General features: G+C 51.6%; 1 protein-coding gene across 1 annotated transcript; it reads right to left on the minus strand.

Annotated features, from left to right (window-relative positions):
• Positions 1–27,206, minus strand: LOC134144047 (mannan-binding lectin serine protease 1-like). The gene is given in 12 exon segments (XM_062582658.1): positions 1–896; positions 4,465–4,539; positions 5,553–5,690; positions 11,159–11,237; positions 12,816–12,934; positions 13,425–13,572; positions 13,963–14,159; positions 14,968–15,099; positions 15,479–15,656; positions 24,580–24,805; positions 26,976–27,130; positions 27,132–27,206. Coding segments are annotated over 12 exon segments (2,418 nt in total).
• Positions 27,207–27,538: the final 332 nt, after the last annotated feature.

A 27,538-nucleotide genomic window follows, 5' to 3' on the forward strand; every position in this document is an offset into this window, starting at 1 on the left:
CTATCTCTCCAGCTCAGGGTCCAGAAATGTCCACTTCTCAGAAGAGCCTGTTTTCTTCTCCACCCAGTCTACATAGTTGGAGACTTTGGTGTACACACCATACACCTGCTTGCTGCCACACTCCTCTGGGCCACCCCAGGAAACCAGCCCTTGGGCCACCCACCTCCGGGTCCCTGGGTCCTGAATGACGAAGGCTCCCCCACTGTCTCCCAGGCAAGTGTCCTTCCCACCTTCGTAGTATCCGGCACAGAACATATTCTCGGTCACACTGTAGTTCCCCGACCGGGACTCATAGCTGGTCTTGCACTCTGCATGGAGCACCACTGGGAGTTTGACGTACTGCAGGATATCGGACAGTGTCCTCATCCCTGAGCTGATAATCTCATCCACGGTAATGTTGGGGTTGGAGATACCCCAGCCAGCCACCAGCCCCAATGTGTTGGGTTGAGGCCCCTCCAGCTCATGCTCAAACTGAGGCAAGCAGACAGGCATGACGTAATTCCCCATGGTCACTTTCTCCTTCAGCTTGACCAGAGCAATATCATGGTTGTAATTCTGGATGTCAAACTCCTCATGGAGGATGATCCTCTCTACTGTCCGGTTGACGGCATCCATTTTGTTCCTCACATCATGGAGGGCAAGGTAGACCGTGACGTGCTCCTTGGAGACAGGGATGATGGTCTTGTCCCGCCTCTGTGAGCGGAGCACGTGGGCGGCTGTCAGCACCCAGGAGTCTGAAAGTAGGGCCCCGCTGCCAAACCATTTGTCATTGGGCACTCGGGACATGTCTTCCACCACAATCAGGGCCTGCCAGGGGAAGAAGCCAGGCTCTGCATTTCGCCCACCAATGATGCGCTTGATGATCCCAGGTAGAGCACGAGTTGGGTGGCCACACACTGGGGGCAAAAGGGACAGGACAGTTACTCCCAGCTGAGCAAGCACTTATCTAGGGAACAGCTGAAAACGGACATCCCTGTAGATTATACCACATAGATAATAATCTTTATAACAAAATGCTCCCTTGTGTCTTTCCTTTCTGTAAAGGACAACTCTCCTCCTTTTCCTGGTGGATAAAGCCTATCCTTTCTGCCATCCTCACCTTCTCTTGGCAGAGTGCACTTAAGAGCTTGAAGCTTGCTGGGCACTGCGCCCAGCTTCAAGTAAGTCCTTAGAGGTATATCTGGAAGGGAGCATGTCTGTCCTTCTGCAGGAGTTTGCTTCCTAAAGGTAGCCCCAGCTCCCCTTTTGTCTCCCTTGCCTGGTAGGACCATTTCTATTGGCCAAATTTGCCTCCTTTTGGAGAAGAGCAGTCTATTGCTCTTCCATAGGGGTAAGGGGATGACACCTGCAGACCCTATTCAGCCCTCACTGAAGCTATGCAGGGAAATCACCAATTCTGTGAATTGCAGAAATCACAGAATTCTGTGATTCTGTGAAAAAGAGGCTAGTCTGAAGCCTGCATGGCTTGTCCAGTTATTTCTGTGAACTAGGGGCTACCCTATATTTCTCTAAGCCTGATGGCTCAGGCATAAGACTAGGACACTTCAGTGCGAGTGCTGCCTCTGTTGCCAGCCTTTTACATGACATTGGACATGTCTCATCACTCTATTGGGCTGAGCTATTTCTGAAAGACTTTTGGAGCATGGAGCATCTTTGTTGTCTCACAGCCCAAGGACAATAGGGACCTACTTTCCAAGCAGTAAAAATATTAATACCAAGCCCTATGTTTGTCCCCTGTTTTCTGTGGTTACAGACAATGAGGCATAGAGTAAGGAAATGTCTTATCTATGGGTCAGTAGCTGGCCAGGACTAGAGTCTAGAGCCTGTTGGTTTCCAGTATTTGGACACCTTTCCTTACACGCCCTTGGAAACTGCAGTCATGGCATCCGCTCCTACATAGCAGCCTGGAGACCCAAGGGAGGATCTCAGTTGGCTGTCTCAGGAATTGCCACTAAGCTTATGGCATAATCTACTTGCTCGGATGAATGCATGTTGCTCAGTGCTATCCATCATTGCAACTTCGGAGCCTGCAGTACCTTCATGATGGGGCAGAAGGCCCTAACTCTCCTTGTATCTCTCCAGGATGTGCGTACTCTGAAGTATGTCTTTAAGATTCCCATGGTTATGGCAACCTGACCAAAACAGGCCATTCTTCACTTCAGAAACAGAAAGGCAAAGTGAATAATCCTGCAACCTCACGCTCCCTGCGAACTTGCTCAGCCCTTTCCAGACCATCCTACCACTTGCCCAACTCCTGCTTTCTATGTGCCAAGAAACCCAGGAGAATGCCACTGAGAAGACTGGAGACTTATGTCAGCCCAGCCCAGCCTCTCCCCTCATTCTGGGGCCTGTCACCAGAACGGTCCCAGAGCTGTGGCGTTTGTGCTCTCAGAGGAGTTATGGCTGGAGAACGCCTGGCTGCGAGACGTTGCCTAGCACCAAGAGCTGCTCTCCCTCCCTCTTAAGTCCTCACCACAGCTGTGGCAGCCAAACCCTCTGCTCAGCTCCTTGGCAGATCTCTCATTAATGTCTGAATAGTCCCATGTGCTGCCTGGTTTGCCTCTGACCATCTTAGCCAGACCCTGCAACCTGGTTTGAGTAGGAGGAGGATTTTGGTATACTGAAGGTAGCTCTGAGTGGGTTGAACTGGGCAGGCTGGACAGTGACAGGGAAGGTCATTGCCCTTCCACAGCTGGAAGAGCCCTCAAATCCCAGCAGCATAGGTGTACTGGGAGGCAGGCAGTGGGGACTGGGAAGACCACCCTCACCCCCCTTGGCACACAAAGGGAATCCACATCCTCCAAGGAAAATGCCAGCACTCTTCCCCATTGTGCTCCCTTGCTAGGGATGCACCAGAGAGCCTGACCCCCCGGAGTGACGGCATCAGGGCTGCAGGCCAGCCTTGTAAGCAGGGCAGGAGCTAACACTAATTTGTTGTGGCTGGGATTTGCTGCTAGGAAAACTGTAACTCCCACAGGCGGCATGGAAGTGTGCCTCTCTGTGCATTTAGCTCCTCTGCCTTTCCCAGTGCTGTAAGGAATAGGAAACACACTTAGGCAAATAATTCCTGTGTCCCAGCCCAGCCCAGCTGTTCTGCTGCACCAAAGCTGACAGCCATCCCAGCAAGATGATTTTAGAGGAAGTGCATCCAGCCAAATATTTATTCTATTAAATTATATATTAAAAATGCTGACCAGGCAGCAAATGCTCCCACTGATGGCAGAGGCAGACGAAGAGTGGTCTGGAAGAGGAGTTTCTACTGATAGGGAGGTAGCGTGAGACATGAGAAGATCTGAAGAGCAGCTGGCCAGCTGCTGCCTGCAGATCCCAATCTCAGGAGAGCGTCACCCTCTGGGATTTTCCATTTTTCTGAAGTATCTCTGACTTCTGTCACTAATCAGGAGGTCTGGAAATGGCCCATGAAAGCAACTATGGCTCCAGAAGATGTCCCCATATGCTCCCAGCTCAAATTATTTCAGGCTGAAGCATCGAGGAGGGATACAGGAAGCAGCCACTGAAACAAGAGCAACCACAAGCCTGGTTTCTGAGCTCCATAGGCACCAGGGTACCTCATGGGATCCTTCCTCTGGGCTTGGGATCGCTTAACACATTTGGACATCCTGCAGTACCCATTATGTGGCAGAGCAAGGTCCTGAGCCCATGGGTATGTGGGGTACTGCAGTTGCTGTACAGTGTCTGAATCCCTGCACCTCTCCAGAGAGGCATCGCTGCACAGCGTGTGTAACCCGCACCCAGAACTGCTGCCAGCTCCCCCCCAGCCTGGCAGCCAGATTGGCCCCATGCTCAGCTGAGGCCAGCCAATGTCCTAGGGACTTTTGTTTGATCCCAAGTGGGCGCCTGGCCTGGAGACTTGCTGGCTGCAAACATTTCTGCCACTGGCTTGGGATTTTCCTCCCCTGTGAACCAGCTGGGTGTTTTTACAAGACTTGGAGATGTGCTAATTACTTCTGCATGTGGACACACTGCTAATGGAAGCTGACAGGTAACACTGACAGGCTCTGGACTGACTGTGGCCAACGGGCTCTGCTCTGGGTGCTGGGGCTGCTGTGTTCCTTCCTCTGCTGGAGCAGAGGGCAGGGGCTGCCTGGACAGCTGGGATGGCTGCAGCACCCATGTTGCCTGAGTCATGGCTCACCACCACCACAGAGATGTCCCTGTCCCTGCTGCTTGGAGACACTCTCTTCACCCTGGCCATCTGTAGCCAATACCCAGCAGGCCAGGGTAGCAGGAGGCCTGGGTCCTCATTACTCTCTTGGCCATATGTTGCAACCAGAGGCAGGATATGCATAGCCCGTGATGTGTGGTGCTGCTACAGAGCAGGTTCCTTATCTAGGGAAGCACCAGACCATATTAGGCATAGAGACAGCCTTGTCCCTGCACATCTCTCCTCTGTACCCCTCACCATGGGGCCAGGCACCCTGCTGTCACCCCAGCCCCTGGTACCTGGTTGGCAGGATGGTAGTTTGGTCCCCAGCTCCTCACTCTTCCACATCCCTGATGCATCACACGTGTAGGTGGCTGGAAGAGAGCGAAGTGTTAGCTGGGCTGTGGCCAAGTGAGGAGACTTTGCCCAGCCATCAGGACCTTTTGAACACTTTTCTAGAGCAGGACATGACTTCCCGCCCATGTTAAGTCCTCTGTGTTCCTTTGTCTGAGGGGCCATGACAGACCTGTCTCCATGCAGGGGGCATGCAACCACCCTTGGTCTCATTGCCCTGAGTCCTGTGGAGCGCTATGCTCTGCCTTCATCCTCGCCTGGAAGCTGCTGTCTCATTAACGCTGCTAGTGCCCATTACACTAATGAGTGCCGGATGCTCGGGACCAGATGCATAGGGCCGGTGGGTTTGCAAGGAGATATGAGCAGGGGCACTGGAATGGGAGAAAATCCTTTGGCTTTCTTTGCTGAGGGAGGAGGAGGACGGAGGGCTGGAGCATGCATTTGGGCTCTGTGCAGCCCCTCCTGCTACCAGAGCTGGGTCTGAAGGGTTCAGTGACCTGTGGGGCTTTGCAAAACACTTTGTGGTGTCTCTGTGGTTGTGAATCAGGGGGATAACATGAGAACTCAACCTGCTGTAATCCCACTGCTGTCTGTTTGTCTTGGCCCTGCTGGACATTTGGGTGCTGGGATGGGGGGCTGCAGAGCCAGGTGAGGCTGCTTTGAGTAAAAGGCCTGGTATAAGGCTTTACGAGCTGGCCTTGGGCACAGCTGATGGATCTGGCTGCCCTGTGCACATGGGGAGTGTTTGCCACTGTGCTCTGCCGAGGCTATGAAAGATATGGTCAAAGCACCATGTGATTCCAACTCTGTTCTACCTTGCTGTGGAGCAGGATGAGGCCACTCTGACACCCAGGCAGTGCAGATGCAGGGTACACATATATAGTTTATGTGCACAGCCTGCTGCTTACAGTGCATACCAGGGTGGCCATCCTTAGCTCCCCCAACACTTGCACACCCGCATATGCACAGATGTGCACCCACCCACACCATGCTGGGCGGGGGGTTTGGGGTGCAGCCCTGCCCCACTGCTCACCAGTACTGTTGGGTGCCATGTGGTAGTAGGGGTGCTCGCAGTGGTACTGGATGCCTGCCCCATAAGTCGTGAGGTTGTTCCTGGAGGAGAAGGTGACAAAGCCGTGCTCCAGCTCTGGTGGTGCTTTGCAGTCAGCAACTGAAAGTCAGCACAGAAGGGAGGTTGAACACTGTGTTGTTTTCACAGAGTACCTTGCCAGAAGACAGGTAACACTGGGCTTTGGCATGCAGCATTGGTCCTACAGGGAAGCCTGTGTAGCCCAGTATCCCCTGTCTAGGACACTGCAGGGAGTATAGCTTGACATGCTTCCCCCTTTGGCAATTTAGTCTGCCTCACGTGGCAGCTGGAGGCAGGCCAACTTGACTCCTAACCACCGATGGACTCTCTAATCCTCTGCTCCTCTGACGTCTGTGTTGGCTTGGCTGCCTCTGCACGCTGCAGCAGGGATCCCTGCAGCTCCATCTGTGCACTGCCTGGAAAGGCTGTGGGGCTCTCCAAGGAGCGGAGAGCTGCTCCCTCTCCACTTTCACTGCCTCACAAGGGGTCAGGAGTCACCTCTGGCCTGCTGCAGAGGAGCTTAAGGGCCTCCAGAACTGTGCAGGAGAGGATGTGGAAAGCCTGTCTGTGACTTTGCTTAATGTAAAAGTTTTGCCTTTCCTGTCTCTCCTAGGCGGCAAGCTCAGCCTCCCCTCTGGTCTCCAGGAAGGCGATGGAGGAAATCTCAGCCCTGCTGAAGTAGAGAGATACATTTCCCACTTCCAAGCTTCTGCTCTAAGCCCCCCTCCTCCCCTTCCCCCACCATTGCACTCCCCCTGGCCAGGCTTCTTTGTACTCCTGGCTCACTGCCTGTCCCCCATCCCCAGGCAGGGCAGCAGTCTGCTCACTGCCTGGCCCCATGAAACGCAGCATCGCCCTCCTGCAAAGATGGGGCACATAGGCAGCACTACTGAACACCAGCAGCAGCCCACAGACTGCGGCTGATACCACTCATGCTGATGGAGGCCTCATCCTGGGAGCTGCTCATGAGTCCTGAATTTAGTGCGAGATCTCTCTGTTATACCTTTGAGAGGGGAAGAGGCTGCACAGGCAGGTAAGAACCTTTGGGGGAGGCTCTGTCTTTGCATCACCTACTAATGGGCAGGAAAAAGCATGCAGTGATTTACTATCCTGTGCATTGATGGACTGCTTTGAGTGCAAGGCTTTGCTAACAGCACAGCTCCATCCCTCCCGCTCTGGGTCTTGTGCACCAGGCAGTGCTGGTCCAGGCTTACAGCACAGGCTGAACATCCACAGGTCCCAGCTGTTCTGTGACAGCAGGAAGTGAGGGACAGAGAGCGTGTGGCTTGGCTGGTCTGCAGATGGGAGGGAAAATGATCAGACATGGGGAAGACCCTGTGTGCTCCATCCCAAGGACATAGGCAGGTTTGGCTCTGCTTCACCTACCCCTGATGTAGGCTCAGGGCCTGGTAGCAGGAGAAGGAATTCTAGGTGCTGTTGCCTTTCCCATGGCCTATTCGTGGTCCATTCCCCTCTCCCCCCCCCCCAGATCCTTCACAGAGCTCTCCCCAGTCTCTCCTCCAGTCCTGTCCCCTAAGTCAGGCTTGTGCTACCCATCCTGAGAAGGATCCCCTGTCTGCAAGATCATTCTTCTTCCAAAGCCAGGAGTCACCTCATGGGTGCCCTATGGGAGCTGCTGACTCCCTGTGGTGTGAATGATTGGCAGTGCATGCTTGGGTGATGCTGTACAGTATCTCTCATTCCAGGGGACCTGGCCCTGCGAGAGGGCAGGAACCCAGCTCTCATCTTGTTGAGGAAGTGCAGCTCTGTTGAGCTAGACTCTGCCACTTCTGAGATGAGGGGTTGAGAAGGGGATGGGGACCTTTGCAGGGAGCAGATCCTGTGGAACAGGGATGATGTGAACTCTGTGGACCTCTTCTCTATGTGAGAGAATTGAGAGACAGTTAAACAGGACAGGAAGCTGAGGGCAGAAGCCCTAAAACTCCTCATGCAGTCATCCAGACTGATCAAGAGAGAATTAGCTAAAAGCAGCTACTGGCACCATCGACGTTTACTGATGTGCAAGGTTAGCCACCTGCCTGGGGTACAAAACTGTTTCATGGCAAAACACTGCAGTCTACAGTCACCAGGGTCCCTTCCACCTCCTGCCTGGTAGGTAGGGACAGCTGGTGATGGGAGATGGGTATGTGGATGCAGTGCAGTTGGGAGGAAGCTCTAGGTACCTGAGTCTTGCAAATAGACAGAGGAGGGGGACACGAACCCCCCCTCACCGTTCCCCCTTGAGTCCCCATCTGGGTTAAGCTTCCTGCTCTCTTCCTGTGGTGCTTGGGAGCATGGTGCTTTGGGGCTGTGGTGCTAGCAACCACAAGAGCTTTATAAGATCCTGAGGGATGCTGGGGCTTGCAGGAAGGAGGGAAGTGATGTTTGGGGACCAGCTTGCAAGTCTGCTCTGGGGCTGATTACGGCTGCAGAGGATAGTTCCACTAATGCACATGGCTTGTTCCCTCCCTGTGTGTCCCACAGGTCTGGGGGAAGCCTGAGGGCAGGAGAATGGTCACTTGCATAGACATACTGCTGCCCCCCATGCCTGCCCTTGTTGTAGGACTTTCCCAAAGGGATAGGGGAGCAAGTTTTTGCCTTCAGGCCATTCCAGACTTTTGTCTTGGGAAAGGGGCTCTTTAGCACCAAGCTCCCCAGTGTACACCTATCCTTCCAGTCACCAGACCACATCCCAGGTCCATCCCAATGAGGCCTTGTGATGCACCCCAGGGATGCATGCCCTGGGCCCCGGGACATGGATGAGGCCAGACATGTGGCTTTGATCTCCTCTAGCTGTGCCTGGCCTGATGCCAACTCATACTTCCCTCTGCCAGGCCAGCAGCAGGGAGCAAAGGGGGAGCAGGGGAGAGCAGCCTCCCCTGCCCTGGTGCTCAGTGCCCTGCGGGCAAAGGCATGCAGCCTCTGATGCCAACCCATCCTCTGGGCCTCTCTTGTATGGGGAAGCTCTGTGAGATGCCAGGACACTTGGAGAGAGGAGAGGAAGGAGTGTTTCTTATTTGTGATGCTGGGCCAGAGAGAAAAAGCAGCAGGAGGTTAAATCCAAACAAACAAACAAACAAACAGGCAGCCGTGCACGTGGTGGCTGTTCCTTGCACAACCGCGGTCTTTGAGGGGAAGCAGAGCCAGGCCATGGTGTCCGAGAGGAGCGGAAGGGCTGTGGAGGATGTGGCAGGGGTTCGCGGGAGCACCTGGGCCCCGAGCAGCACCGTTCTTGCAGGACAGAAGGAAAGGGGGCTTGACTCCGAATTTCCTTCCCCCCCTCTGGAGCTGGAGCTGGAGTTAAGGAAGCACCAGGCGTGGAGAGATTAAGAGTGCCATGCCAGTTAGACAGGCCGCAGAGATGGATTTGGCAGCCGGGCCTGAGACAAAGAGAACCTGCCCTGGATTCCGGACAGATCGGAGAGGGGCACCGAGACAGGCTGCCGTCTCGGCAGGGCGGCCAGCGCAAGCCTCACGCCGCCACTTGCTCCGAATTGGCTCTTCTCTCTGTCTGGTTGTCGGCTCTATCTGCAGCTGCGCCGAAGGCAGAGGGGAAGGAGGAGAGCAGAGAGAGAGAAAGCCGAATTAGTAGATGAGCTGAGAGAGGCATGCAGGAAACCCAATCCCCCAAACACCAGCAATCGTTAATGAGTGACCCTGTCGCCTCAGCAAGCCCTGTGAGGCATTGCAGACCCCGAGCTGTGGTGCAGACGGTGCCATGCTGGGGGCCCTCTCCAACTGCTCCAACATGCTGGGACAAACCTTCATGGGGCTGGTGTTTTCTCTCACTGGGCTGTAGAGCTGTGTTTTATCCAGCCTTGGCTGAGAAGTTATATGTGTATATAGATACATATATATATATATATATGTATATATATATGTATATTTTGCATTTCTTTCCAAACCATTTTTGCTCATGCTTTGCCTCTCCCAGATGTTCAAGGGAGGTGGGAAATACTGCAGTTTGAAGGCCTGAATTGCCTAGTTAGGGGCTTTCTGGCATTCCCAAAAAGCCGTGGAATGTCAGTGTAGTGATTCATATCATACAAGAGGGAAGCAGTTCCCACCTGCCTGGAATAATGTAGGTAAACATTTCAATTTTCTTCAAAAAATAATGCTTTTTTTCATTATTTTGCAGTGTTGGGGAGAGCAGCTATTTACCCATTTTTTTTCTAGCCAATGGTAATTTTTAACTGATCTCTGCTCAAGCATGGACAAAATCCATAGGAGACTGCTGTTGTGCGAGCTATATGACTGAGGAGTTTCCTTTGCAGGGCAGAAACATCACTGACCCTGTATTTGGTAAGGAGCCCTCTCAGGTATGAAATTATTTAGCAGGTCTAAGAGCCTCTGACTTTCCATTTTGAGTGAACAAACATGAATTAAACCTCCAGAAATACTCTCCTAAGGATCTACAGTATCAGTAAAATAAAAAGAATCTGCCCTGATGGGAAGAGCCTGGATCTTACATCCCTTGAGTGCATCTATTCCTGCCTCTCTCTGAAGTTCTTCATTGCATTTCTCTTCTCTAGGTCAGCCTTACAGTAGATTCTGTACAATCTACTGTGTAGAGAGAAGTGAATGTTTCCCAAGGGCTGAAGGACAGCAGCATGTGTTTGAGGAAAAGAAAGAAGTGTTATCAGATACTTGAAAAGCACATCTCCCAAGCCTTAGCTGAGAGAGAGGAACTGAGTTAGATGAAAGAAGAGATGATGCAAATCCTTTCAAAAGAGATCTCCTTTCTTCTGCCCCTTTTCCCTTTTTTGAGATTTGTAAATATCTGGGCAATTTTTCTCAACATTTTCACTTAGCACCTGGTTTGGGCCCAGACCTGGAACCTCTCCAGTGCCCTTTATCCCAATGGGCCCATTTGGAAGGAAATTCAGACCAGGTACTAGATTATCAGTGTCCCAGATTTATCTAACAGGTTGGACAAAACTCTCTTACCCACCTGGGACTGGCCATCCCCCTCCCTCCCTCCCTCCAGCAGGAACCAGTCATTAATGGGCATCACCACAAAGGCAGTTTGATGTGAGCGGCATTTTGCAGTCGAATAGGCTCTGAGGAAGTCTTGACTAATGCTAAAGCTCTCAGGTGTTTTAAATGGGCAGGAGTCTGGCTAGACTCCACGCACACTTTGAGAGCTGGATTCAGTTCCCCTCAAAGTCATCCAGAGACCCCACACCCTAAACATCCTTCATACCATGGTGGACCCATCTCAGACAGTGCTGCTTCTCACTTTGTTGCTGGGGTGCCATCTCTCAAGAGCCAGGGTGGCTCTTTTTTTGACAGTGAGACAGTAAAGCTGGTCACAAATCAAGTTATATGATCAATCTAAAGACAAGAACAAACCTCTTGCCTGTGGCATTTGGACCAAGACCCATTATGTTATCTGAGAAAGAGCCAAAAGAGCTTTACAGAATTATGTAGCTTCTTTGGCTGGGTATGCATCTCTGAGTAAGGAACTGCTCAGGCAGGGCAGCTCCATTTAGCATGGAATGATTTCAGCAGCAGAAGGGCATTGGAAGGGTGGGGAAGAGTATCCTTACTTTTGCAGATAGGGATCTTGTTACTCCATGTCCCGTCCTTTTGACACTCAATCTGGAAGGAGTCGCTTTCCAGGTTATCCTGTGCAGAAGATATCAGTAAAAACACCATCAATGTACCAGGCAAGGAAATGCCACTCTCTTTAAAAGGTCAAATTCTTGGTGATTTAGTCAAGATATATCCAGACTCCCTAGAAGAGGACTTTTATAGCTAAAAATCATAATAAAATCATAACAAGAGTTCAAAGAGTTTTCTTTTGTGTAGTACCAGCAACTCAGTGGCATGCTAAATGCAGAAGAACTGGAGACAATTATTCTTATTCTAGGTGATGGATTACTACAGCCAAATGTGGACCAAGAAGCAGCTCTGCATAGGGGATGAGCCTGGGAAGAGATTACAGAAATACTCAGTTCCATGTCAGAAGTCAAATCGGGCTTCTGATTTGGAAGGAAGACAGCCACCACGTGAGTCACTTGCACTCCCTGTGGTGCTCAGCTGTTTCCTGGAGATGACCTGCCAAAATGCCAGCCCCCTTGACTTGCCAAAGCATTCACAAAGTCCCAGAGGACCACCCGGCCAGCCAAAGCTGGCTGCCCACATGCCCGGCCAACGGGTTTCCCTGGAAGCTGAATCAGAGCCCACTGAGGTGGGAAGCAGGCAGCGTCCTGGCAGTTCCCCAAGGGCTTTTAGTGACTCTCTTTCACAGAGGTGCCAAGCCTTGAATCCTGTGAGCTGGCCAGCTCCAGAGGGATGCTAAGGGGATGCCTTAGAAAAGTGCCATTTCCTCTCTCCTCCTGCTTCTTTGGAAAGCAGTGTTTGTGACTTTCAGAGGAGGCTTCGTCCTTGCCCTGTGGAGAGGGGAAGAGTGGTGCATGGGTCGTGTTCACTCTCCCAAGTGGAGATGAGCTGGCTTTGGCAGGATGGAAAAGCCCCTGATGCTCAGGAAGGAAAGAGTCTTCCTTTGGGCACACAGAGACAGGTGGATCAGAGGAGAGCACCAACTGGGTATTGCACATGCCTGAGAAGCCAGGGGAAGGACTGAGCTAGCTGCTGTAATAGAGCACCAGGAGGATCCACTTGGCAAATGTATAAAAATTGGTGCAGTGAAATGGTGAATAGTCTTTCAGTGCTTGCTGTGGGTGGGACGAGGAGTCACGAATGCTGTGTCCAATGAGCTCACCCTGACCATTATAAAACCCTCCTAACAGTAAGGGTTGATGTGGCAAAAGAGCATAACCTCCTAATTTGGGAGGAAGGACTGCATACCCTAGGGATATTTGAGGACAGGTCATTAGCACATCCTTGGGGACTGAGCCTGCCTTGGATCAGGGGATGGATTCCCTGGGTCCATCCAGCTATATGACACCACATATGTCTTGCCTATGGTGGGAAGATTAGATGATGGTAGGAGAAAAGCCAGATGATGCTGGAGCCTGACAAGGCCTAGTGGCAGTGTGTGATGATGTGTCACACAGTAGTGCTTGGGTCTTGCTGCTCTAGAAGAGCAGACCTCTCTTAAACAAGGAAACAGGGGAGCTGGAGTCCCTTCGGAGCCCTGTCCAGCAGAAGAGCTCTTGCTTCTGCAGCAATCTAAGATGAAAATATGAAGGATCCCTCCCTTCCTACCCAAGTGCCCAGCTTTATGCCATTGCACTATACCTTCAGTACTTTGTATCCGCTGTTGCAGCTGATGACAACCTGGTCTTTGAAGGTGTACTTGGCTTGGGAAGGCTCGATTTTCCCATTGATTGGTGGTTGCACTAGTGGGCATGGGTTCCCTTTGAATAAAGAGCAAGAAAAATGAAACTCATCTGAATAACTGGAGCAAACAGAATCCCAGCTCTACCATCCTGTCCTCTTGGCAACAAAGCACATCTGCCCTGCTCTTTGCTATTACCAGGGCTCAGCTAGGCTCTTTCCCCTCGAGAAGAGGAGGCTCCAGGTCTCTCCCTCAGTCCTAGGCTGCCCCTGGTTTTGGGTGTTACAGGGCTGAGAGTGAAAAACAGTAGTTTGTACAAATATCCCGGCCAGAACCACACTACTTTGCAATATGTTCTCATTTCAGAGCCCAGCTGGAGTAGAAAGAAAAAGCATCCTTTGAAGAGAGGTCTCACTGTTATTTCATTCCTCTCTTTTTGTGATCTCTGCCACAAATCTTTTTCAGACACAGAATCATAGACCACCAAACTCACAGTCTCCACCTGCGGTGTTTACAAAATCCTTCCCCTGCCCCAAGCCTAGAAAATGGAGGAACGCAGCAGGATTTACCAATTGCCATGTAAGACAGCTTCCAGCCCCTGTTCTCTCCTGAGTTGTCACTGTGGAAGAGGATCTGCACGCTGTTAGTTTGCGTTTCAATGCGTCCTGGTGATTTCTCTCCACAGAAAGGGCCAAACTCTCTATGTCCAGCTTTGATCTGCCAGGGGAAATAAGAGTGGGTGGCTTGAGTGGGTGGCTTGAGAAGGAAGTACAAAACCTGGAGACTCCACCCTGAGGCTGATTGCTGGGGACACTTCACTGCAATGGGGTCACTGAAGCTTATGCACCGTGTGATGATGAGATGTGAACAGCTTCTGGGTCCAATGAAAGAGGGTCATCATTGCCTCCAAAGCACAAAATCAGACATGGTGAGACACATATGTTCAGTCAAGCATTGGGCTCCTGCTGGCTTTATCACCCCCATTTAAACTGGGGCAATTTTGATCCTATCACTAGGGACCAGGGACCAGGGACCATCACCCAGTAATACTGGGAAAATGATAAGAAGAGAGAGCAGGACAGGGGGAGCACATAGAGCACAGCTCACCTTGATAAAGTCATAGGGACAGGTAACCTCGGGGTGGTCTTCCACATCAAAGCTGTCCTCGAAGCTCAGGGTGATGAAGAAGCCTTCCTCCAGCTCGATACGGTACAAGCAGTCTGAGCTTTTGGGGTATGGGCTGGGGAAGTCGGCGCTGGTGACCACACCACTTCTCTGGGTGAAGAGGTTGTCACTGCACTCCACTGAAACACAGCCACAGCTTGCTCAGTGGCCTGGCCAGCCAACACCTGGCCCTGATCATGCTCAGGAGCCTCTGTGGATTTGCCTTCCCAATACTTAGCTTCTCCCCATATCCAGCCTCCCCTGCATGTCCCATGCTCAGCCTGGGCAGGTGTCTACAGAGAAATCCTCTATGGTTTTTAGCCCCAGTACAGGGCTGAAAGAACTGTTGGCTTTCCTATGACCTTGATTGACACTGCATGCACTTTGCAGGCTGTGTGATAAGAGACACATGGCCGTTCAGCTTCCCTTCATCCCAGTCACAGATGTATCCAGCCCTTCCTGCACCCAGCTCCCTGCCTGCTTGTCCCCGTAGCAAGCATGGAGTGGGGCCTGCTAGGTGGCTCAGTGTGACAGGGGAGCCATGCTCATGGCTCTAAATGTGCGTACATACAAGAAGGACCCAACATAAACACCCTGCAAACATGCCTTTGACATGCAGGGTCCCATGGTGAGAGTTAATCCCAGCTAATTTACATCAACTCATTCAGATTTAGAGGAGACGCTAAACTTTTTCATTTCTGTGTCTTGAGTAGGTCTATAGGACTTAGATGAAGAGTACAGCCAATGGGGGAAATCAATTCTCTTTCCCATGCAAGATGACAGCACACCTTGGGCACTCTCCAGTCCCAGACTGTCATAGGGGAAGAGGCACCGTGCCCCTCCTGGGAGCAAGAGAGAGCAGTTTTGCCTGTGTTTTGCAGCTCTGTGGCCTACTCAGCACCCCCTCTGTGTGACTATCCCCATGTCTGAGCTGTGCCTGGATGGTACCTTTGCAGGTCCTGTTGTCAGAGTGGAGGATGTAGCCGAACCTGCAGGAGCAGTAGTACCCTCCGATGTAGTTGTGGCAGTAGTGGTCACACGCCAGCTCCTCGTCGCTTTTCTCCAGGCACTCGTCCACATCTAGGGTGGATGGGGAGGAGGCAGAAAGGAAAGGAGGTCACCTTGGGTCAATATATCCCTCTCCACTGAGACATTTGTCATAGGCACTGAGAAATCTGTTGTCTCATGGGGTGGGTCACATTGCAGACACGGCAGGGTGGAGAAAGGGCAGGGGATTAGTGTAGCCGCTGGGAAAAGGTCCTTGGCATGCAAGGCTTTGCTAGGGCACACAGCCACTGGTATGTCTCAACTCTGCAGCCTCTCACACAAAGACCTCAGCTTCTCTTACTGGGTCCCTGGAGGTGAGGGCTGGGATGTGATCCTAACCAGGAGACCCAAAGGGCAGTGAATTTGTTACGCTACCCTGACAAGCTAGTCTCGGAGGCCAAATGCTGCTTACCCACAGCAGTGTAATGGGCATCAAAGCCAGTGAAGCGTTCCTCGTTGGAGAAGTCAGATCTGAAGGTCAGCCTCATGTAAGGACCTGGGGACAGGATCACTTGCTGGCCAGGGGCTTGCTCTGTGTCTGTCGTCTCCCTGCCGCAGAAAGTTGCCAGCTCTTGGTCTTCAGCTTCAATCTGTTAGCAGAAAGATTGAGTTGGTGTTCGGCATTACTCAGGACTTGCTATCTGGGCTCTGCTCAGCACTTGGCTGTGTAGAGGAGCCAAGCCAGCCTGTGTAGTACTGGACATTCCCACTTCCTCCAGCTACCAAACTTTCGAGTAAATTTATGTGGTTTGGAAGAGCCTGTGGAGAGTCCTCTTGGTCAGTGCTTTCACCTCAGCCTTCCAAACCTAGCCACACTGGGCCATGGGAGAGCACTGTAACTCACTGGCCTGCCTGGCCACTCATAGCCTTTTCCTCTCTGTGCTTTCTGCATGAGAGGAGATGACTTTTCCCGCCTGTACAAATCAACAGCCCATCAGTGGCCCAGACATGCAGGCCTGAGCTGGTGGTGAGGAACCATGAGGCTTCAGAGACTCTGGCACTGCATGCTTTGCCCACCCTCCTTGGCTCCAGGAGCTCCGCTCCAGCCCAGTTCCCTTTCCCTTGCAACAGCATCTCCCCTTACTGCTGCAGAGGCCACCAGACTTGTCCCAGCCTCTTAGGGCTGCCTGGGATTTTCCAGCAGGTCAGAAGCACAGTGTTTGATGGCTACAGCCTAAGGACATATTCAACACAGTGCTGAGCTCTGAGCTGCACTGTAGTGCGTGTGTCCTCCTGGCCCCTGCACCCCCAGTGCAGTCACAGCACCTGAGCACAGGCAGCTCTGCTCTGCTGGGTGCCCCTTCTTGCTCTGCCCTGCACTTCTTCAGCCCTCTCAATGTGGGCTGCAGGTGGGCGATCCAGGGAGCCTGGGCACCTTTGGAGAAGTAATTTCCAGCTTTTCCCCCTTCATCTACATCCTGGATGTAGAGTTGCTGGGAGTTTGTAAGGAGAGGGTGCAGGTAGGGATCCTGTTTGTGAGGTGAGGTGAGAGCGTGGGCAGGTGCTGCTGAAGACAGTGTGTGAAAATCAGCCCCAGGCTATGTCAGTCCCACTCAGAGCTGCTAGTTCCTGAGATGCCTCCTCCTTTCACATAAATATTTATCAGTGCAGCAGCATCTGTCTGATGGCTGCAGGGCCAGGTGTTGCTGGGAGGACTCTTGGACCCCCAAGGAAACTCCCTGCCCCTCAGCCCTGGGGATGCTGAGATGGGAAGCAGAGCAGTGCCAGTGTGAAAGCAGGAGTCTGCATGTTCTGGGGAGACCAGGCATTAATTGCTTCCACCTGAGATGTCGCGTGCTCTGAGGTTGCTTATCCTTTCCACACTGCTTGGTCCCCATGCATGTCCCTGTCATCACCCCCTCTGCCTGCTGGGAACAAGCCACATATGGCCTCACCACTGGCACATTTGGAGAGGCTGCATCTCATGTCTGGTTTGTATCAGGTTAGTCAGGTCTAATTTGAAATCAGCTCTAATTGGGATGATGTTTCTGTCCCCTGGACTGGCCTGCACAAGCTTGGTCTTATCCCAGCTGTCCCTGTGTGTATCCCTGCTGCTCAGGTCCTGGCCAGTCCTGAGTGTGCAGCACCAGGCACACTGTCTCAGAGCTGTATCCCATGGCCCAGTGGGCCCTGGGAGAGGCCCATGGGCCAATGTGCCCAGTTGCCATGCTCATGAGCTCGCTAGCCTCTGTGTGCATATCTTTAAAGCATGGACTTGTTGATGCCTGGAGGCACTGCAACCCCTGTAGAAAACCTTCCCGCTTCCCCTGGAAACACCCCCCTGCCTTTTTTCCTCGCTGTTTTCCCCAGGAACATTACAGGTTTGAGTCTTATGATCCCCTCTCAGTCTCCTGCTCTCCCACCCCCCAGTGGGAGGGAACCTCTCAGTTGCAACCTCTCCCAACTCCAGTGCCCAGCGCCCTGTCTGCTCTTTCCCAGGGGATTTGAATATGAATAACCCCTCAGTGGAGGAATGTGGGCTCCCCGCAAGCATGCCAGCCCACCACTGCTCATGCCAAGCAGTGACTATTGAGGCCATGAGGAAAAGAGCAGCCCCTCATCCTGGGACCAAGAGCAAAGAGCCAGCAGCCCAAGCACAGCGACTGCCGCGAAGCGTCTGCAGAAAGCGGCCTGCCTGGCCAGGGACCGTGCGCTGTCGCAGGGTCATCCCGGGCTCACCCTGGACTCAGCGATGAGAGACCCCCCTGTGCTGCTGCCCCAGCTCCCATGGCAGCCACCAGCACCTAGAGACCCTCCAGACCAGGGCAAAAAGGGAAATTTCCCAGGGCTGAGCATACAGGCGGAAACTCGCTCAAGCCAGGGAAAGACGACATGGAAATGGCAACTCAGCATGCCTTGACGTTGCCTCCAGATATTTTCCATACTCTCATATGATCCAGAGCTGGCCAGAAAAGAGAGAGACTTTCCGATGATAAATTTGAGAATTTGGAGAAAAAACATGTGCCTCACATTGGCACAAAAACCCAATTCAGTTTTGTGGGTGTATGTGTGTGTAGGAGAGTTCCGAAACAAGCAAACAAACAAAAAGTTATTTGGGGGTCCATCTGGTTTCAATCGTGTTAAAATATACTGTGGTGCTTTGGATTTTTTTTAAAAATCTCAAATGAAGAACAATTCGAAACGAAATATAATTTCTAAGTGAAAAATGGACGCCGCTACTTCCCAAAGTATAAAAAACCGGCATTTCAGCCACATTAAAAAGGGCACTGTTTTTCCTTCTCCAATGTGAAATCTTGTCCGAGGCAGTATGAACAGACGACACACAGCATCTTCTGTCCAAAGGACCTGTTTCCAGCGGTCTCTATTCTCAGGCCAGCCTAGTTGTCACCTCTGCCTGCAGGGACGTGTGAGCTGTGGCTGTGAACTCATCTGCTTCCCAGTGGCCCGAAACCACGCCGGGGCCATCGAGCAGCAGGATGCAGCAGGAAGCCCTTCCCACGCAGCCCTGGCCATGCCCGCGGTCTGGGGAGCTGCAGGATGAGGCCCCGAGAGCTGCAGCTGAGGGTATCTGCGGCCCCTTATCTGTGATGGGTCCCATGCCCCGAGACACAGGGAGCAGAGACAGCCCTCCGGCAATAAACTAAACAGAGAGGTCGTCCTCCCTGGTTAACATTTGCTGCTGCTGCTGAGGACTGTGTACTTTTTCGTAGATCATTTACATCCAGTGAGCAGGCTGGTAATTAAATCCTGGTTGTTTGTTTGGAGTTTCTCCCTCTAGGGTCATGATGTCGACATTTTCACTAGAGAAGATGTGTCCCTGAGGGAAATATCAATTGCCGAAGAGAAATTCCCTATAAAAATACGCTGAAAGAATCCTCCTTTGAAAAATAGAGTACAGCGACACTCTCGTGTCTTGAATTTACCCTTGCAGAAGCCAGATATCTGAACGCCTCTGCCTCCTGCCGTCTTCCCCTTTTCCACTTTGCTCCTGAGTCCGTTGTTAGGATTTCTCTCCCCAGGGGAATGGAAGGAAATGAAGGTCCCTCCCCAAGCTGCGCTCTGTCCCCTGCATTTTGGCTTGGACTGTGATTAAGGGGTTAGTGTGATGCAGTGGGAAGTGGTGGAAGAAGCTGTGCAGCCCCGATGCCCCATCCAGGTTTCCCTGCTGGGGCTGGGGGTCTGGAGCACCCTGGAGCATTCCCCAAGGCATCAGCTCCTGGAGATATTGGAGCAGCAGTGCTTCAGGGATACCTCTTGTAATGGGCGAGTTAACAAAACTCCGAAAAACCCAAGTGGAATTTGGCCTGGCAGTTCGATGTCTGCCACTGGAAAAGAGCACGAAGCTGCAGTAAGGAAATGTGGACGCCACCCCCACACTCCAGGAATGCACTAATTGGACTGATGAGAGCAAAACATACTGCTTGTAATATATATAAATGGCTCATTAGGCAGAGAATTTGCAGTGCTGGGCTGAAGACACTGGGAACATGACATGGGGAGGAGATGCTTAGAGACAGGGAAGGGTACAGAACAGCCCCTGCAGAGTCGCCTTGCAGTTAAAGTGTATGAAGGAGGATGACACCCAGATTAACAGGACTTTTGCAAAATGACTGATGATGATACTACTTACTGTTGGAATCAAGCCTGGGATGGGACAGCCCAAGCCAGCAGCAGAACCCTGCACCTCAGCTTCTCAGAGAACATCTCCCCAGTATGCATGCATCTTCTCTCCGATATGCTTCCATCCTCTCCTTGATTGCATCTGGGGTCCTTCAGCATGCAAATGTGCACCTGAATTCCCACAGGAACGTGCACAGCAGCTTGGGACAAAGTGCTCCCACCACAGCAGGATGGGGAGGATGGGCAGCTTCTCCTGCTGGGGACTTGCCTCAGCATTTCGAGACTGTCTCTTCCCGTGATCTCGCTGTGCCCACATGTCCTAATTCTCCAGGCTGCCTGGGCTGAGCTTGCTCCCCACTGCGGCGTGTGAGATGGGATACCAGGGTTGCGATGGAGTCGCTGGCTCCTTTCTCTAGCTATTCCTCACTCTTTCCCTCTGGGGCTGCACTGAGTGTGACCATGGCCCCTAACCATGCAGAGGGTGGCAGGTGTCACTGGGCTCCTCTGGTCAGAGCCATCATGATGGGAATGCAGGCAGCAAAGCACTGGGCGCTTCTGTCCTCCTGGCCATCTCCAGGATACTTGACATGCTCTGCTTGGAATTCCAAAGTGCCAGGGCCATGATTACCCTCTGCTGAGCCTTGCTGATGGCATGACCCCCCACTACCGAGTTCATGCCAAGTCCTAGTCCTTGGTTTTCTCCCCTCCTCACTCTCTCTGAGCAGACATGCAATCCCCGGTGCCCTAGGCTGTGCACGGCCCCGGACGTGGCAGCAGACTCCTTCCTCAGCCCCACCTGGTACTGCAGGAGCTGCAACAGCGCAGAGCACTTGTGATCTCTGCAGGGACCAGCACTCAGCACGAGGCTGCATGCACCCCTTCCCTGGTGTTACCCAAGAGCTGAAAAGCAGGCAAATATGGGCTTCCCTTTCTGCCAGTCTGTGGACAGGAGGTGGCAAACCCTGAGCCGAGAATGCCCCATGCAACACCGGTCTGTGACGTACCCGGAATGCCCCGCTCGATCTCAGGGAGAAGTGGCTCCATCACATCACAAAACTTTCACGATCACCCACGGGTTAGAACATTAACTGCTTGCTCTCCCCGAACACTATATCCCTGGCATGGCTGTGCCTTCTCTCACAGTCTGTGCTTGGAGGAGTGAAAGGAAAGCCCTATGGCATGTGCTGAAATCTGCTAGGCCTCAAGCATGTGCCATCCCAAATTGGGACCCAGTGACAGGGCTTGGGGGGAAGAAGGGTAACCTCACCAGGACTGAGCCTGCAAGGACTCATCATATAGGCTGACTGTGGGGAAATCATCTCACCAAAGGCCCTGTCTTCATCTTCTTCATTGAAGAACTTGGTCCCAGCTGCACTGCTGAACTTTCAAAGGCTGATTTAATTCTGGGGCTTGACAGAGTAGGTGCAAAATCATATGGATGGGACCTCAGGCTCAGTCTTCCTGACCAGCTTGGGGATTTAGACATGAAGGCCCCTCAGAAGTGAACAGGGGACAGCAAAGCCATCCAACCCCTGCGTGAGTTGCAAGAAAACTGCAAGCTACTTTGCACACTCCTTCTAGCAGGACCCATCTCCCCATGGCTGGCCTGGAAAGCACTTGGCACCTCTGCGACAAATTGACTCCCACATGGGGTGAATACCAGCCTGGAGGTGCTCCAGACTTACGACCCAAAGCTATGACAGCTGCTTCCCAAGAAACCCTGAAAAACCACAAGGATGTTTTGAGTCACAGCCTTGGAAGCTCCCCTTTCTTTCCCCAGGTCAAGCTGCAGAAATTCAACCCAAGCAGAGCCCATCTGTTCAGTCTGGGACAGAGCCTCACAGCTCAGGTTTCATCTTGCAGCTCCCTGCCTCTGCCACCATGCTCCCTTATGACACCAGTCAAGTCACTTAACCCACTTTTCCCAATTGTAGCCACTGCTTTCTGGGTGCCTCAGTATAGCACAGCGCTTGTGGCACCCTAGAAGGGCGCCAAACTGTGCAAATCCAGGTGAGACTACCCCAGGTGACGTACCCCAAATCAGCGACAAGATGGACCTGAGGATGCTCTGTGGGACTGTGCCACAGTGAGGGCTGGGGCAGAACCCACAGGGGAGCAAATGTCCGCCCTGTCCTGGCAGGGCTGGTGCAGCGCATGGAGTAGAAAGCTGGAGGGTGTGAGTCGAGCAGAGAGCAGAGAGTGCAGTGTCTACAGCTGCTTATTCCCGGTCCCTCCTGGGCCTGGTACACAGTTCGGGGCATGGATCCAAAAGCCTGGGAGGGGCTTTCTCTGACTCACCAGCTCCCTGAGTTCAACTTCCAAAGGTAGCTTGTATGCTGGTGTTTCCTACCTGTGCAGGTTTGACCTTCTTTGGATGCATATTTTGCTGGGTGACTGTTCCCCATGTCCCTTCTGGCTCCCTTCCTCCCTAAAGCAACACTCACAGCCATTGCCATCTCCATTTGCACAAACAATCCTCCTTGCCTGTAAGCATTGCTTTTAAAACTGCAGTTCATTTTATATATATGTATGTATGTGTATATCTATACATATAAATAAACAGCTATTGTTTTAATTAGCCATTGTTTCAGAGCTCTGGAATCTGTTCACTTCCGAAGACCACCCCGAAGGCAGGGATCTGTGTATGTTTGAAGCTTGGCTTCCTCTGAACTTGCCACTCAAGATCATTTTCTACACTGCTCCAGAAGAGGCATGTGGATGGCTGAGAAGGCAACGAAAGCAAAGGCCACAGCACAGTTGCTTTCCACCTGTCCTGAGCAGGGATTTTGTTTTTCCTTGCCTTGCACTGAAGTTATTTCACCCCAGTGTTTGACCTCATTCTTATAGCAGTGAAGACAATGAAGAGGCTGACAGGAGAGTCCAACAGCTTTTGAATCAGGGCCTTGTTCAGGATAAACAAGCAGAGGTATTTCTTCACAAATATATTGATGTACATAATCACATATTTCATCTGTGCAACTCTCTGGTACAGGATGCTGCAGAGATTCACACGGGAGTTTAGAAAGCAACTGGACAAATTCATGGAGGGGGAAATCCATCAAATACTAGCAAACACAGAGATGCCACCTTTGGCTTTTTAAGCTATGACCCTCTTTACTGGAACTGTAGAGTATTAAAGAGAAGCACCTATATACATTGGGTCTAGAACTATATTCTATAGGCATGCACAGTGGCCTCTATCAAAGACAGGGTATGAGCTGATTCTCTTTCCATGTCTTGCCCTATTGGTGATGGAGGCTGCATATACAGACCCAAGGAGGGGAATGGCCATGAAGTCACTTGTGTGCTCTCCTTACGTTTTCTTAGCTGGTGGTCTAGCAGCATCAGGATTGCATCTCAACCTAGTGGAGGAGCTTATGGATCACCCGTAATCCATCCAGATGGACATTTTCTGAGCATTTTTGACACAAATATAATTCCTTGGTGGAGGCTCTGCAAGCTGAGTTTCAGTCCATAGCAAATTTATACAGCTGAGATCTAAATCCCTGTGAAAAACACCGCCTCCTCATGGAAATCCAGTGGCAGGGAGAGTTATGATGCCAAATGGGCACCATGGCCAAATAACAGGGAGCCTTATGGAAAAGGAAAAATGAGCAGGGGGTGAAGGGCAGGAGGAGGGGTAAAGCTTGGAATGGGTAAAGTTTCCAAGAAATTAACTCCTTGAGCCTACTGGGTTTTTAAAGTAATATATCTCTATATATGTCCCTGGCCCTTCTGCTTGGAGAAGATCCAGGAGAAGCAGAAAGAACTAATCAAATCTCAATCAGAGCTGTTAGTAGCAGGAGTGCCAGCGCAAAGGGGAAATTAAAACAGCAAATAGCAGATCTGAGAGGAAAAACACACACATTTGCTTCATCTTCTTAGTGCAAGAATGAAATAATAATTTCAATTAGCTGGCAACTAGTGTCAAGGCTGAGCTCTGTGGCTTCAGGCCTGGGTAGACACTCTACCTGCCTCTGCATGAGGGGCCAAATGAGACCTCTGCCTAGTTTCAGTCCTGTTCAGTGGGACTAACATTGAAAGCACCTGCTTGCTATAGTCTGGCCCAGACTGCAGCAAATCTTGTCTAGACCAAAGAGATGGAGAACCCAGCTTGTTCTAGATACAAGGAGAGCCCTGTACATATTTCAAGGTACAAGGATGATCTGAGGCACAACAGTGTATGGCCTGCTGTGGTTTCTGATAGACTCTGCGCTACGTTGAAGCAGACCGAAATCTTCTGTCACTTGTCATGACAGCTCCCTGGGAATATCCACAGATTGTCTGTGCTGTGGGTATTTGTGAGTAGTGGCCTCAAAATTTGGATCTGAGCTGTGAAATGGGTTTGCAGTGAACATGAGGAAGCCTTTGGGTCTGACCCATGCTGCTTGTGGGAAGGAGGCTGTGGGTGCAGATCCAAGCTTGCAGGCTCGAACTCAGGTCTGAGTTCGAGCCTCTTGCCCCTTTTGGGACTGGATGGGATGTCCCAAGAACCTGTTAGCACATCTGGGAGCCCAGGCTGCCTGTGGGACACACATGGCTGTGGCCTGATGAAGGTGTGCAACTCATCAGACACCCTGCTTGCACATGTTTGGCACTACAGTAGCACTGGTTGGAGGTTTAGCTCACTTTCATCAGCATTTAGGTGCCTAAATACCATTGGGTTCAATGAGAACTAGGTGCCCAAATACTTTCAGAAACCTGGGGCCTTTGTAGTTAGGTTCTGAACATGAGTGTCCCATTCACTGGTTAGTCTAATGTATGCTATCATCTTATCTGTGCTTGCCCTGACATCCATTGGACTGACAATTCTTGTGCCTAATAAATGGTGAAAAATAGCATGTTCCCAGATTTTCCAGCACTACCCTCCCTCAGCTGGCCAGACAGATCTTCCTGCTACCCCTCCATTTGCCATGTAACACCACAGCTCACCTTCACATAGTCGTATTCACAGAGATAGGAGGACTCCAAGTCAAAATGCATGAAGTAGAGCTTGATCTTAAATCCATCGGGCACAGAAATATTCCATGTCATTTCTGAGTCACTGGGATAGGAATCCGGGAAGTTTGGGGACTGGATCTCTCCAAACATATCTGTCAGCTCAATGGCATCCACCACAGAGAGCAAGAAAGCACAAAAGGACCAAGCCAGAGGGTACCTGGAAAACACAAAAGGAGATACTAAAGCTCTTGCAATGCCAAAACCTGTCAAGGGCTCAGTCTGTTTTTCCAAGCAGATCATGTAAGGTCTCACAGTTGAGACTAGTTGAGACTAAAATCTGGCTGTATGACTTGGGGCAGGTCCTAGATGCAACATCAGGGCAACATATGGGGTGTTTGTGTCTGGGGCCTGCTCTGCCCCTTTCTAAATGCTTGGCAAATATCCAGCTCCCTGATGCCATGGTGTGGGGCAGAAAGTGCAGGATGGCTCCTGGCCTTTCAATGGACAGAGCTCCCAGGCGCATTTGTGCAGGCCACTGCACAGGACTCACTGGGCATGGGAGGCTGGGGCCAAAGCTGCAGCTTGCTAGGATGCTTTTTAACACAGAGCTGATACAGCACAAGCATCTCTCTCCTCCTATATGCTCCAGAGAGGGAAGCTTGGAGGGTCACAGACCTGGTGCTGAGTGGAAGAGAAGACACAGTGCTGCGTTCTCGTGAGCCGAGTTGCAGGGAGGCAGGAGGTAGAGTGTCACAGGGCTGCAGAAAGGCGGGATGGGAAGATCCTTGGAGAGGTGTATAAAGTGAGTGCAAAAAATACAGCAAGGGCCTCCCATCCAGCTCCAGGCATCTTCAGGAGTTAAGTATTTCTAACACTTTCTGCGAACAGTTAGCAGTGAGCTAACGGTGCTCTGATGGGTAAATCTTCATTTAACAGAAGAACAAACATGAGGACCCTTAATCAAATAATGATGCTTTCTAAATCAGTTTAATGAAAGCATCATGGGGGTAACAGCTAAGTATTATTATTACTGTTTAGCTTCATCCTGCCAGACTGGGATCACTGACTCTCACAGCACAGCTTTTCACAGCTAGGCAAGTATAACCTAACATGTTCCTTCTTCTCTCTTCTCTTCTCTGCACGCACCCAAGTAGAGAAGCACACAGAGATTAAGGCCCTTAGAAGGGCATCAACTTGCTCATGTCAGAGATGGGCAGAGAATCTAGGTAAATCAACAGCAGTCCAACTGCCCTCCCACCAGCCTTGAGCTCCATTTGCAGCATGAAAGTGAGCATAAATGGAACATTTCTCAGTGCAAAGGGAGGTGAACACAGCTTTGCCCGTGATGGAGGTCCGAACATGAAAGTTCATGCTATTGCATGGGAGCTACCTTGTGTCCTTTACATCCAGTGGAGTGCACATAGGAAAATAAGTGTATAGGAAATTAGAGCCATTAGAAGGGAATATTTAAACTTTTTAAAATAGATGCTAAGGCCTGGCAAAGACTTGTAGGTGTGTACTGCAGTTGCTGGAACTACTTACATATATATGTACATACGGTTTCAAAATTAGGGCTCAAGTTAGCTGTGCTGGTGAGGAAATGGAAGCTATGTAAGTGGATTATTTTTAACCTGTCTGCGTTCTTTTGAAACCAGTGCAATATATTACTGGGGCTCATTTCTGTAGTGCCATCACTTTCCCCAGCTCTTGGTTACAAAGCAAAGTTAATGGGAGCTGAAAATTTTGGATCGATTTCTCTTTCAAGCAGAGTGAGGTTGAACATGCCTTTTTCTGACAGCTTGTCTGAAACCACAAAAATGTATGAAGGAAAAATCTGCTTCTCTTCTGCTCAGAGTACATGCACAAGGGCTAGATGCTCATCTGGTGTAAATGGGTATCACCGCCTTGACGTGAACGGGCCTTTCGCTGGTGCAACCCTTTGCTTTCTCTTTAACAGAGGAAGTAAAATAACATCAACGCTTCCCATTCCAGGAAAGTCTTATCCTCATGTAAAAGTGAAAACTGACCACGGCGCGCACCGAAACACGAATCCCGTGCCGTGCCTAATTTGCACTTTTCGGCGTGCGCCGCGCGCGTAAGGCACGGCACGGCGCGCTCTCACGCTGCCTCTCTGCGAACCGAGCAGCCCGCGGCGGGCGCGAGCGCCTCGCAGCCCGCTCGCGCTCCTCTGCCGCGCTGGCACACAAGCCGAGCTGCAGCGCGAAGCCGAGACGTGAGCAACGCTCCGCTCGCACGCAGGCGGGGAAAGCGAAGCCGCGGTCATCAAAGGGAAAAGCGCTCTCCGGAGGGATCGCCCCTCGGCCCAGCCCGGCCCGGGGACAACGGCGCGCGGGCCCCTGGGGCCAGCCCTTCGGGTAGGCACTCACCTCATTTTGCAGCTCGGAGAGTTCCCCAGTGGGTTCGGAGCGCCGAGATGTTTGTTTGTTTTGGGGGGATGGCTTTGCCTCATTCCAAGCGCTCCGCTGTCCGCCTTATCTTTGTGCCGAGATTTGTGAGCGTGTGAGTGTGTATGTGTGTGTGTGTGTGTGTGTGTCTGGAGCTGTCTGGCATTTTCCATGCAGGTCACGCCTTCCCCTGCCTGCAACGGTTCCCCACATCCCCACACGCGCCCGCACACACACACACACACACACACACACACACACACACACACAGACCTGACGGCACTGAAACTGTCCTCCCCTCCGCCAGCCCGCTCCCGCAGTCCCTCCTCTCGCTCCGTCGGGCTGCCCGATGCACTTCAGCAAAAGCCACGGCGTTCAGCTAAGTTTTTGTCTTCCTTAATCTCCAGAGTTGTGCGTGTGTGTGTGTGTGTGCACCCATGCACATTGTGTTTTCTCTCCTTATTTTTTTTTTTTTTACAGGCTGCTTTGCCAGATGGCTAAAATTTGCCTCTCAATAGGGACAGAGGCTCCAGCAAAAACAGAAG

Source organism: Rhea pennata, chromosome 9 (assembly GCF_028389875.1).
Source record: "Rhea pennata isolate bPtePen1 chromosome 9, bPtePen1.pri, whole genome shotgun sequence".
NCBI lineage: Eukaryota > Metazoa > Chordata > Aves > Rheiformes > Rheidae > Rhea > Rhea pennata.